Source organism: Salmo salar, chromosome ssa23, assembly GCF_905237065.1.
Source record: "Salmo salar chromosome ssa23, Ssal_v3.1, whole genome shotgun sequence".
Lineage (NCBI taxonomy): Eukaryota > Metazoa > Chordata > Actinopteri > Salmoniformes > Salmonidae > Salmo > Salmo salar.
The window spans coordinates 21,290,054-21,302,464 of record NC_059464.1 but is presented as its reverse complement, the minus strand read 5'-3'; the positions used below and the strand labels follow the sequence as shown (position 1 = coordinate 21,302,464).

At 42.4% G+C, this 12,411-nt stretch overlaps 2 protein-coding genes across 3 annotated transcripts; one reads left to right on the top strand and one right to left on the bottom strand.

Annotated features, from left to right (window-relative positions):
- Nucleotides 1–1,088: 1,088 nt before the first annotated feature.
- Nucleotides 1,089–4,428, bottom strand: LOC106584109 (beta-sarcoglycan). The gene is made up of 6 exons (XM_014168974.1): nucleotides 4,272–4,428; nucleotides 2,850–3,059; nucleotides 2,469–2,654; nucleotides 2,024–2,215; nucleotides 1,730–1,861; nucleotides 1,089–1,433 (listed from the first exon to the last, which is right to left on the bottom strand). Exons 1-6 carry the CDS (start codon nucleotides 4,284–4,286, stop codon nucleotides 1,227–1,229), a joined length of 942 nt encoding a protein of 313 aa, XP_014024449.1. The 5' UTR covers nucleotides 4,287–4,428; the 3' UTR covers nucleotides 1,089–1,226.
- A 1,299-nt stretch (nucleotides 4,429–5,727) lies between these two features.
- On the top strand, nucleotides 5,728–12,041 carry LOC106584111 (mitochondria-eating protein). 2 transcript variants are annotated; one of them, XM_014168975.2, is made up of 12 exons: nucleotides 5,730–6,307; nucleotides 7,141–7,246; nucleotides 7,323–7,438; nucleotides 7,577–7,695; nucleotides 7,851–7,946; nucleotides 8,066–8,200; nucleotides 8,626–8,857; nucleotides 9,177–9,335; nucleotides 9,750–9,925; nucleotides 10,069–10,192; nucleotides 10,311–10,370; nucleotides 10,714–12,041. In XM_014168975.2, the coding sequence occupies exons 1-12, from the start codon at nucleotides 6,221–6,223 to the stop codon at nucleotides 10,768–10,770; spliced, it is 1,467 nt and encodes a 488-aa protein (XP_014024450.2). In that variant the 5' UTR covers nucleotides 5,730–6,220; the 3' UTR covers nucleotides 10,771–12,041. The 2 variants fall into 2 exon arrangements, with proteins under 2 accessions (XP_045562245.1, XP_014024450.2); XM_045706289.1 differs by lacking the exon at nucleotides 7,851–7,946 and having other exon boundaries at nucleotides 5,728–6,307.
- The last annotated feature ends 370 nt before the right edge of the window (nucleotides 12,042–12,411 follow it).

Genomic DNA, 12,411 nt, shown 5'->3' with positions numbered 1-12,411 from the left:
AACTCTGTCAGAGTGACCACCGGGTTCTTGGTCACCTCCCTGACCAAGGCCCTTCTCCCCCGATTGCTCAGTTTGGCCAGCTCTAGGAAGAGTCTTGGTGGATCAAAACTGCTTCCATTTAATAATGATGGAGGCCACTGTGGTCTTGGGGACTTTCAATGCTGCAGACATTTTTTGGAACCCTTCCCCAGATCTGTGCCTCGACACAATCCTGTCTAGCTCTACGGACAATCCCTTTGACCTCATGACTCGGTTTCTGCTCTGAAATGTCCTGTCAACTGTGGGACCTTATATAGACAGGTGTGTGCCTTTCCAAATCATGTCCAATCAATTGAATTTACCACAGGTGGATTCCAATCAAGTTGTAGAAACATCTCAAGGAAGATCAATGGAAACAGGATGCACCTGAGATCAATTTCGAGTCTCATAGCAAAGGGTCTGAATACTTATGTAAATAAGGTATTTCTGTTTTTTAATTTTAATACAAATTTCTAAAAACCTGTTTTCACTTTGTAATTATGGGGTATTGTGTGTAGATTGATGGAAAAAAATCATTGAATACATTTTAGAATAAGGCTGTAACCCAACGTAACAAAATGTTGAATAATTGTTGAATGCACTGTAGATAGCAATGTAGAGAGCACTAAGAGTAATCTCATAAAGCACAGATTATCTCCTGAAATCAGTAATACTGGACAGCTAAAATTATGTTTCATATTTTAAGTGTTAACTCTTGCACATATCCCACTAACTCCAACTCATAACTCCTTAACTAACCATAATCAAAACATAAATATAGTGGCTAAGTGATCAGTGGCTGATGCCTGATACAGGGTGACTTGTACTCGAGTCACACACAGCTGCCAGTGGAAATATACATAAGTAAATCATTATCAATATAAATACCCAGAACACTGGTAATAATACTGGATGGCTTTGTAGAGTGCTGTGTCTGTTGTTACTTCATATAGTGAGCTGCTTTAAGTCTAAACAAAACAAAATTATAATACTGTATGTAGCTCTTATCTTTGGCCAAGCGGATATGCAGACAAACAAAAAGGCCACCATAAAAAAAGTGAGTGTTTCTGGGTGTTACATTTTGAATGTGTATGCAGTATGCACGGCACATTGTTCTAGGGTATTTCAACACTGGTTGGCCATACTTGACCGTCTGTTAATTGTAGGACAAGATGGATGGTGTAACATCAGTTTGTCTTCCAGTCTCTTTAGTGGGCCGTTCCACAGGGGTTGTCTGAGGTCTGGCAGCCCATGTTCTGATACTTCACCTGGACACGGAACAGAGTGCCATCTGCACACATACACAGCTTGTACCTCAACAGACCTTCGTCGAAATACACGTTGGCCCCCACTGAGGAGTTTGGCATGCGACTGACGCTCACCATCACCGACCCGTTCAGAACAATACTGTTCTCCTGCAAAGGGAAAGACCTTGTTAACGATAACTTTTAGTGGAATACAACACACCATAGACCAGGGTTTCCCAACCCTCTCCTCACCTCTCATCGCCCCCCCCACAGATGTTTCACATTTATGTTATAACCCTAAACTGGTATACCTGATTCAATTAGTAAACTAATCATCAAGCCTTTGACTAATTGAATCAGGTGTGCCAGTTTAGGGGCTAAAAGAAAAATGTGAAATGTCTGGGGGGTCCGAGGAGAGGGCCTGATAAACATGTAGACCAAATTGGGTAAGGGGTAACACTCACAGCTCTGAGCTCTATGTCCCCTCCCATCCTGAACTCCACCGTCTTGCCCATGATGAAGACCCCCTCATTGCCGCGGATGATGGCCTTCCTGTCCCCTTTGATGGACAAGTCAGAGGAAGCGTTGCTGGTGATCTGAAAGCAGAGAGGGTATTCAGAGATCTACCACTTTTTCTGGGATTTAAAAAAAAGACTAATCAACGACAGGAATGGATACTAGAATGTATTTTATCTACAGGAACACTATTTGTGGTGCTACATGTTTTATTAGATGGCTTCTGTTGGCCTGGAATATACCCTTTCTGTGGAGGCTTTCTTCACACTGAGTACTTTGACTCCTTTGGGCAGGTGGAACTCGTGGTTTTCAAAGTCTGTGCTGAAGAATGTGTTCTGAGTGCGGGGGTCAGTGAAGGATATGCCCATGTCACTGGTGATGGACGTCTTCTCTTTCTCAACACTGAGCTTAGTGGAGCCCTGCTGGAACACCACCTGGAGCACAAATACAAAAACCATATACATGTAAGAGCATACAGTCTGATTAATGTAGTCATATCTGGGTAGGAATACATGAATCAGACTGGGGAAGTGGGTGTGTGTGTGTGTGTGTATAGACTGGTTATACCAATGTATTTGTGTGTTCTGAATCTATTCTGTGTGTGTGTGTGTGTGTGTTGCCTAAGTGAGTGTGTGTTGCCTAAGCGAGTGTGTTTTGCCTAAGCGAGTGTGTTTTGCCAGAGTTCACCGGGTTGTTGTTGCCGGTGATAACCAGGTCCTGGTCCTTCCTGCCCCCCACAGTGCTCTTGTGTAGTGGGTGGACCACGCCCATGTCGGCCTTCTGCTTGAAGCGCAGCAGCCCACTCTCATGGAACTCTATACTGTCACAACCACTGGGCCCGATGCGGATCACTGTCCATATCACTAGAGTGATCTGAGAGACGGGACAAATGTCAGAGATTCAGATATATTGATTTGATTTGTCATAATCAGAACTAGTTATAACATATCCATAACTAACATTCTGATGATACCATGCATGCTACTCGCCCGAGTTAAAAAGTGAATTTAGATAAATAAGGATGATTACATTATGCAGAGGATACTTTGTGTGTCATTGGGCACTCACAATGAGGTTGATGAGAGCCAGCAAGAAGAGCAGGACTATGATGCAGACAGCCATGTTGCCCTTGCGTCCTCTCAGGCCTGTCTTGTGCAGGCGCTCCTCCTCAATGGGCACATAGCCTGCCTTGAAGTTGCTGTTGTGCTCCTTGTTGGTGGTCCGCCGTTCCATGGCCTTCTCCCTCATGGACCTCTTCACAGGCCCATTAGAACTCTCCTTCAACACACAGAACAGCAGCAATGTCAAGGCTCAGTAGGCTCACCCAACTTTAACATGCTATACTGCTGTGACATCTACAAACAACACTTTCTGGGTGGTCCCCATCAATCAAAGCATAGACTTCACTGTACACCACTCTGTGTGAGATTAAACATTAAGAGTTCTATACATTGTAACTACCACATGTTATTTTGTTTCACTCTGCAGTCTAGTTGACCTTGTAGTTGATACATTGTAACTACCCAATTGACAGCTTATTTAAATGCCATATGTAGTTACAATGTAACAAATATACTGTATCTCTGAGTACAGAGAAACAGAACCACATATTGAAACCACCACATTCTATTTTATTAGACTTTATGCAGGCGTCGCTGGATAGACAGGTTGCTTCTGAGGAATTGTCACGTCCTGACCATAGTAAGATGTTATTTTCTATGGTAGAGTAGGTCAGGGTGTGACAGGTGGTGTTTTTCTATGTTTTGTATTTCTATGTTTAGGTTCTAGTTTTACATTTCTATGTTGGGTTTGTTTGGGATGATCTCCAATTAGAGACAGCTGGTCCTCGTTGTCTCTAATTGGAGATCATACTTAAGTAGGGTTTTTTTCCACCTGGGTTTGTGGGAGATTGTTTTTGAGTAGTGTATGTTTCACATCTGCTTCACGGTTTGTTGTTTTTGTTCGTTAAGTTTGTTTATTTATTGCAGAGTTAAACAATATAAATAAAATGAGGAACGACACACACGCTGCACTTTGGTCCGCTCATTCCTACGACAACCGTGACAGGAATGCGCGCAATTAAACACCCGGGTCTCTCTGTCTGTAGGCAATGACTAAAAATAAAGTACACGTATATTCCACGTAACAAATGTGAATAGTCCAGGTCCATATTCAACTCTGAAAAGATAACTTCATGATTTGGGGTAATACAACCAGTTTAAACTTTCCAATGCCGTGGAAAAACTGCGGCAATCAAGCCGTTATTTCGACCTATGTCTATCATAAAAAGCGTAACAGTAGTACAGGGCTTGGAAGCGTGATAGCGTACTATGGATATTCCGCATACGCTTTACAACGCCCGACCGAATACCGTAATTCCTTTCAAATGACTTCGTAGTGCATATAGATGCCTACATCTAAAGCACCGACGTTTGGGAAACAAAACGGGAATGCAAAATGTAGAAAAACAATGTCTTAATGGAAACAGACCTGCTCAGACGCCATGTTCACCCTCCCCCTCTTTCAAAGCGTTTGACAGCTCTGGAGTCCGGAAAGACAGTGGACTAGACCACTTCATTCAAATAAATAAAAGAATATATATCTGGCCAGTTTTAATACTTGTGACGAGGTTTTTATCAGGGTAATTATAATATTAGCAGGTGGAATTGGAAGCCTTTTTATCAAATTGTTCATAGCTGGATCACTGTAGGCTACAGGCCATGTTTATCACAGATGGTTCCTTCCTGGCTAAACCAGCCAATGGGAAAGGCCCGCAACAGGATTCCAAAATAAGAAAGTCCATATAAAGCCTGTCCATTCATATTTTCTTCCATGCAGGGCTTCCAAATAGACTACAGTCCACAGACAATCAACATCAGTTTTATCCCTACTTGAGTGATGTTTATTTTAATTAATAAAGGTTTTATCAGAGATATTATGACGACACAACTTGATAATGTATTATTCAGTGGATGCCACAGCTCCTAAAACACCACCAGACCGACACTTTTGCTAAAGCGTGGCTTTCGGTGTTAGTGGGGACATTTTAATAAATGAACTGGGACACTGTATTCTCATTAGAAATACATTCGTGTCCCACTTCAATCAATAAGACTGTAAAATTTGTAGAAGCTTGGAGATAACACACTGTTTTCACAATTTTGTGACAAACTTTTACTAAACCTTCCCCATGCCCTTGGAAAATGTATTGGGGGACATTCCAAGCTCTTGGGAGTCTGCACAGCTTTTACTTGATCCTGAAACACCTCTACTATCCCCCAAATTCCCCTTTCATAATTAATGTAGCCTCTTTCTATAGTCTCTTTCTTCCATGTCATTGTGCTTCCTTTATTTCCTTTCCTACCCTTGTTTGTTATTTTCATTCTAATTCCTTCCACCCTCATCCTATGCTGTTTATTTGCTATATAGTGTATAACATCGATTCAGAGATGCTATGAACAACTAAAACAACATATGTCAATGTATTATATAATATCTAATGCAAGAAATATATTTACATTCATTAAAGATACATTGTTAAAGATTCATCAAACACCAATCAGGGGAAGTGGGACAATACTATAAATCTGGTTTTCATAAAATATAATAACTGTTTACATGAATAGTTATTATATTTTAAAACACTACGAATAACAGTTTGTTTTAGCACAACAAGCTACATCGTTTATAATTAATTATAATTGACAGAATTATACCTTTGTCAAAGGTTTCATATGTACGCCGGTTTTTCATGAGTTTCAACAGGTCGCCTCATATTGGAAACCTGACCACACACACTACGATGATGTCACACTAACCAAAACCATTTTTTTCAAGCACAGAACACATTCAGCAACAAACCAAAATAACATTTATTTTGATTGGGTTACAAAATTACCATAGTACAGTAGGCCTACCTTAAAACACAAACGTACCACTAGGCCTATAACCGATTTGTCCCACTAATACTGACGTCATCCGAAATTGAATGGGCCTCTGAAAAAAAACTGTGTTTCACATCTTCCACTGATGACATTAATGGCAGGCGACACCAAACGCCCACGCGTGTGTAACAGTATGACATTACAATGGTCTCGTTTACAGCACAGACAGCCTACTTCACTTGTGCGCCTACATCATAAAGGAAGAACCGGCAGAAGACGTTTACGGTCTATACATTTCTCACAGGAATAACCAGACTATTACTGAAAACCATGCACGTGGCTTCAGCAAACATTCTCAATCTGTATATGAGTAAAATGAGTAAAAAGCGTTGCCACAACTGAGATGGTACTTGTGGACAAAACATCAAGGGCAAGAATTTCTAAGGCGGGTATAAAAAGGGAGCGCGCGCCTGTCACGGGCGCTCTCGCCTCAGATTAAATCCCACGGTTGTCCAAGAGCGTTTTGAACCTTTCAAGATTAGGGAAGGAGCAGACATGGCCGACTCGCTAAGGAGGCTAGTGAACACATCTTCCTTCAGCGTTCTACAGGACAAACTTGAGTCCTGGTACAAGGACTACCATGTAAGTCATGAATAATTTATTTCTGCCCTAAATCTGTTGGCCGAAAAGTGGCCTAACCAACAATATAGGTAGGCGACACATGATTATTGCAATCATTCGATCCATGTAATAGTTTAGGCTATTGTCTAAATTAGTCTTGGCTATAATAAATGTGATATTGGTGTGGAAATCAATAGCATATTTAATGAATCACTGTTTGATTCAGCAAATGCGTTCTTCCCTTAACGTGATTCCTCTATAGAATTTCTGTCCACCCATATAAAATAACTTGATTAGCCTACTTGATTATGCCACTCTTGACCAGATAGTAAAATATATTTGGAATCGTTATTTGGTATGTGTATATATATATATATTTTTTTTTTTACAATGTATCATATTGACAATGGATTGGAACGTTTTTGAAACAATGTAGAGGCTAAAGGAATTCAATTGTTTCGATGGAATAGATTTTCTGGCGAAGTTTGGTTGCTATAGACGCTAGTCGTCATGGCGACCGTGAAACCATTGCTGACTCTGAAAGCGAGTGGCTCGAGCACGCCCCCGTGAGCATTCTGGTGTGAACCTGAAACGCTTGTCCTGATAGAACCCATGCATTATCACAGAGATACTCCAGAGACCAACCAGTGCATTTGCCTGGAAGTCACAGATCATTCATTTTAAAAGCACATATAGTATATCCCTCAATTCAATATGATCAATACAGATATTCACTAATCAATCAGCCATGTGAATGTACATTGATGACCCCACAATTGAGAATACATTGCATCTTTAAAACGTGTGTCCCTTTTGGGTACATCATTTTCATACAGTGTCTGTCACCTTCCTAGGTCATCTCCTGTGATCAGAATCTGAACAGGTGCTGTGAATTGGTGGAGCTCACCTCCAAGATACAGGGTCAACTCTTCACCATCCTCAACCTCACTGCTAGAGAGGGTATGTGTCCAAGCTTCTCACAACTCCCCTCTCTTTTTGACATTCTCTAATAATGTCTCCTTTACCTTTGAGTCAGGTGGTCACTATGCAGGAGTGGATGTGCTCAAGTCACGCCTGCTGCCTTGGTTGGGGACCTGTTTCTCCATGGCAACCTCCTCTGTCACCAACGACACCAGCCTCAACCTCATCCAGGTGAAATAATCTGTTCTGTTATTTATGGATCTAGCTACTGTACGTTCATTAACTTATTTTATTCTATTATGCTGTCCTGTCACATAGTCTAAATCAGACAGTGATAATCAAGGTTAAATGAGGAGTGTTGTCATGCAGGAGTCTGTGGAGAAGGAGAGGAGAATCAGGGAGCTGTCTGCCTCCCATGAGAACGACATGCAGAAGATGGAGACTCAGCTGTGCTCCACTCACCTGCAGCTGGACACTGTCAAACAGGAGTAAGTCTGCACTAAACATACAGCAAATGATTCATCTATACAATAGACCTACTCATTTCTATCCAACCAAATCGGTCTGCCCCAGGTTACTTTAGTATGGCTGACTTTCCGGTCTCTGTTTTATTCACCTACTGGTACGCTGAATGCGTTTCCAGACTGGCGGATGCTCATCTGCAACTGGACAACACCAAAAATATGTCAGCCACAACTCTGCTGGCCACAGAGGATGAGATACTACAGCTGAAAGCAGAGTGAGGGATAAATACTGTAATACAATATTGTACAAGTTTCATTTGAGCATTATTTGTCCTCTTTGGCTTATTGATGTGTATGTTCGGAGGTTATTATGGTGTGTATCTGTGTGTGTCAGGTTGCGTGCGGCCCGTGACCAGGTGGAGACCTATAAGAGGAAGCTGGATGTTCTGGATGACTATGAGAGGCAGGTGCGTCTGCTGAGGGATGAGGTGTCTTTCCTCACAGCAGAGAAGAGCATGCTGCAGGAGAGGTGATCGCGCACGCACACACACACACACACACACACACACACACACGCGCACACGGACACGAACACACACGCACAGGGCCGTAGCTACAAATGAGGACACAGAGGGTCAGACCTTGGTCATTTAAAAAAAATATATATAATCCAAACAAAAAACAACAACATTTTGTTTTAGGAACTCAGTCACTTACTGTTGAGAGTTAGAATAGTAGAATACACAAGGTCAGCCATTTTTTTTTGGATTGGTACATTAGTCTAGTTAGTCTAGCCAGCTATCTAAACATGTAGTAATCATGGCTGACTTACCGACGGGCACGCGGGGTACGTGCCCAGAAGACCTCCAGGGGGCCCTCATTGTCACTCACTCAGATCATATTAACATGGCATAAGTCAACCATCCCTCCCCTCTTCCTTTCTGTCTGTCTCAGGTTGGTGAGGAGTTGTTCCCCCAGCCCCCTGCCCAGACAGAGCCGCCCCTCCAGCCCGCTGAAGAGTGAGTCTCCCACCCGGGCCCAGCTCACCAATTCGTCCCGCCACGCCAGGCTGGTGTCCCGCTTCAGTGACTTGTATGCTGTGGAGCGCCTGGAGGCCCAGAGTCTGCTCCGACGCTACATAGACGACCTGGAGATGGTCCAGAGAATCATCTTCATTGCCACTGTGGTATGACATCTGGATACCCTGTACATTATGGAATAACACTACATGCAGTACAACCTGTGATGATTAGCTGTGATTCACAATGTATTGGAGATGATCATCCTAGCACCACCTGACCTTGTTTTCATCCAATTTGATATGTCAGATCTGAGGTTCTGGTTTCTCTGTAAATCTCCTATACCATACAGTATCTCTAATCCCTTTGTCTGAGCGTGTGTGTGTGTGTGTGTGTGTGTGTGTGTGTGTGTGTGTGTGTGTGTGTGTGTGTGTGTGTGTGTGTGTGTGTGTGTGTGTGTGTGTGTGTGTGGTGTATGTTTGTCAGGAGGCCTTCCACGCTGCCAAGCTGGCCTACCGTCAATTCAAGCTGCGAGTGAAGAAGACCCTGTCCCCCTCCCACCTGGGGCCAGAGACCCTGGAGGACTCTGTGGTGGACTATGTCGTCAGGAACCTGGACCTCTACGACGTGCAGGCCAGTGTTAATGTATGGGCTACACTTTCCTCTCTTACTGACATGTCTGACATGTTACAAAAACCTGTAGATTCCAGTCACCTTTACATTCCAATTTCAAGAGTCTCACGCACTGTAGTTCATAGAGTGTTTGCTAATAGGAGATGTGTGTCAGAGTGTATTGGGATGTGTGTCAGAGTGTATTGGGATGTGTGTCAGAGTGTATTGTGATGTGTGTCAGAGTGTATTGTGATGTGTGTCAGAGTGTATTGGGATGTGTGTCAGAGTGTATTGGGATGTGTGTCAGAGTGTATTGTGATGTGTGTCAGAGTGTATTGGGATGTGTGTCAGAGTGTATTGGGATGTGTGTCAGAGTGTATTGTGATGTGTGTCAGAGTGTATTGGGATGTGTGTCAGAGTGTATTGGGATGTGTTCCCCTCTCCCAGGACGTGATCAACGCCATGAATGTAAACCCACGGATCTCCTTCCCACCGGAGGTGGACTTTGTCCTGATCAACAGCTTCATCCGGGAGACATGCAGAGTGGCCTTCGCCATGCAGACACTGGACCCTCCTCTGGACCTGGCTTTCACCAGCGGTGGAGAACTCTACAGCGACAACAAGTTAGTCTGCATCCATTGATTCATGAAGTTACAGGAAACATGTTAGATGTACAATTCCTAATCCTACCACTAGATGTCCCCCTGGTCACGTATTTACATCTCCCTCTTCTGTCTCTCTCTCCCTCTCTCTCGCTTTCTACCAGGTATCGTCGTAGCTATGACTCTGAGTTTACTGCTCCTCTGGTGGCGTACCATGTGTGGCCAGCACTGGTGGAGGGGGACGGTGTTATAGTGAAGGGAGAGGCTGTCACCAGGAGAGGAGCTCTGGTACTGATGCACCTTCATTCCCTACTGTAGAATCATAGGCATTGCTTGAGCAATTATTGCATGATCACAATAAAAAAATGCAGAATGATTGATGTGGTGTTTCTCTGCTGTCTTCCAGTGGAGGAGCAGAAGCAGGAGCTGCAGTCCTGTTCGCTCTGGCAGCCCCACACGCACTCTCGTAAGTTACTACGACGACTGAGACCTAACACGTTAAAATAATGTCACAAATATCAAGAAACTCTTTGGAAAGATGTGTCAGCCCAAGGTTTTTATGATGCAAGAAAATATTCAGGGGAGTTGCAGTTGGGAACGCACACTAGATGAAAGCTGTGCATGTGCGATTTCGTGTTAAGACTTTTCTTTTGCCACCAAAATAAATCCATGCATACCCTGAGCCCTTGGGGTAAGTACAACAACAAAACAGCAACTCCTAGATGTTGTATTAGTGGGAGAGAGTAACTTCATCTCAAATCCAGAGGTGCAAGAAATGCTCTGTGTGACAGACTTTCTCTCTTTCTCAGGGGTTTAGTCGCAGTAGAAGCCCCTCTCCCGGACGTCTCTCTGCCAGTCGCCTGTAAACCCTAACTGACCACTGAGTTACAAAAGGAAAACAACATTCTACACATCTATTTCATGCTTACAACAAAGACCGATTTTTAGCTTTAATGGACTGGATCCTGTCGTTATTTGTCAGTTGTGCTGACTTGATGTTAAGTAGTTAGACTCCGTGTCAATATGGACATTGGTCCAGGGTTTACAGTATTCTGGAGAGAAGTTCCATGCTACCATTACAGTATCCAGAAGAGTCTGGCAGCTGGTCCTTTCAGAACAATCCTTTCAGGGTGCTGTAGCAGCACGTGACAAGGCTGTGTGTGTGTGTGTGTGTGTGTGTGTGTGTGTGTGTGTGTGTGTGTGTGTGTGTGTGTGTGTGTGTGTGTGTGTGTGTGTGTGTGTGTGTGTGTGTGTGTGTGTGTGTGTGTGTGTGTTTAATCTATGCTCATTATCTTAGTGATTCTTAACTGCGCACTATGCAAAACCAGGATGATTGTGTGTTTGACCGTAGTGTAACTTTTTAAGGACATTTAGACCTGCACAGTATCATTTTCTGACACTGTTGTAGTTTAGGTTTTATCTTTAACCTCAAACCTTGATAGACTCTGGGTTATAAGGCCTATAATGAATACATTTTAATGTAAGTCTTAGCCTGCTTATAAACAATGTGAATATGTTGCTAGGTTTTCTTTTGTAAGACACATGGTGCTAAAGTTCAGTCACAACTGTTCAACTCCACAAAAAACTAGAGAGATGGGTATTGCTGAGAATAATTATTAAGCATACAGTTTGTAAAGTAATCAGTTCCTGTGTACGTTTCTTTTTTTGGTGTTGTGATATTAGATAGATGTGTGGTTTGGATGGATTTGGCGCAATAGAAGGGATTTAAAGTGATACAAAACATCTTCTGTAACTTCAAATGGTTGACTTGAGAAAATATGCCTTTTTTGTTAGTCCTAATGAAGTTGCTTACTATCTACTGTACGCACAAGATCCAAAAGAAACATATACCATATTTAGGATAATTGTTAGGCTGTAATCAATGAAATGTGGAGCCTAACTATTTTTCACTATTTTAAACGTCGTGTCTTTGGCAGCTGAAATCATTATACAGTCTAATCTTTCATTTAGCATTAAACAGTGTGTTGTGATAAACAAAAAAACTTGGACTTAAATATATATCATGTTATTGTGCTGTTCTTGTTACAGAATCTAAAAAACAAAATTATTCACCAAGAGATTGTGCCTTTTTATAGAACTAATAATTAAATAAATCTGAAAAAAAGGTTACTATCAATTTCTTGTGATAATGAAGACTAATTGAATTATTGTCTTCCTTACCCTCATCCACTGTCAGTAATTTTGTCCTGCAGAACATGCTGAATTCTAGTCAGTTATTATGATGGTGTTGTACTAGTACGTAGGCTATAAATATACTGTGTAGGTTATGTGTACTTTGTAGTCTATGAATATAGGCTACGACTGTAGGCTATGAATGTAAGCTATGATGGAGGAGGGACATCCTATGTGGCAAATAATCCCATGACCAATGTGGTTTTGGGTTGTTCATGATGTGGGTGGCTGTTGGAGTATCCTTAGTGTTGTTCTTTGTCCCAGTCAGAGAGTCTAGAGACCAAACAGAGACAGGCATGGAACACACCAAACCA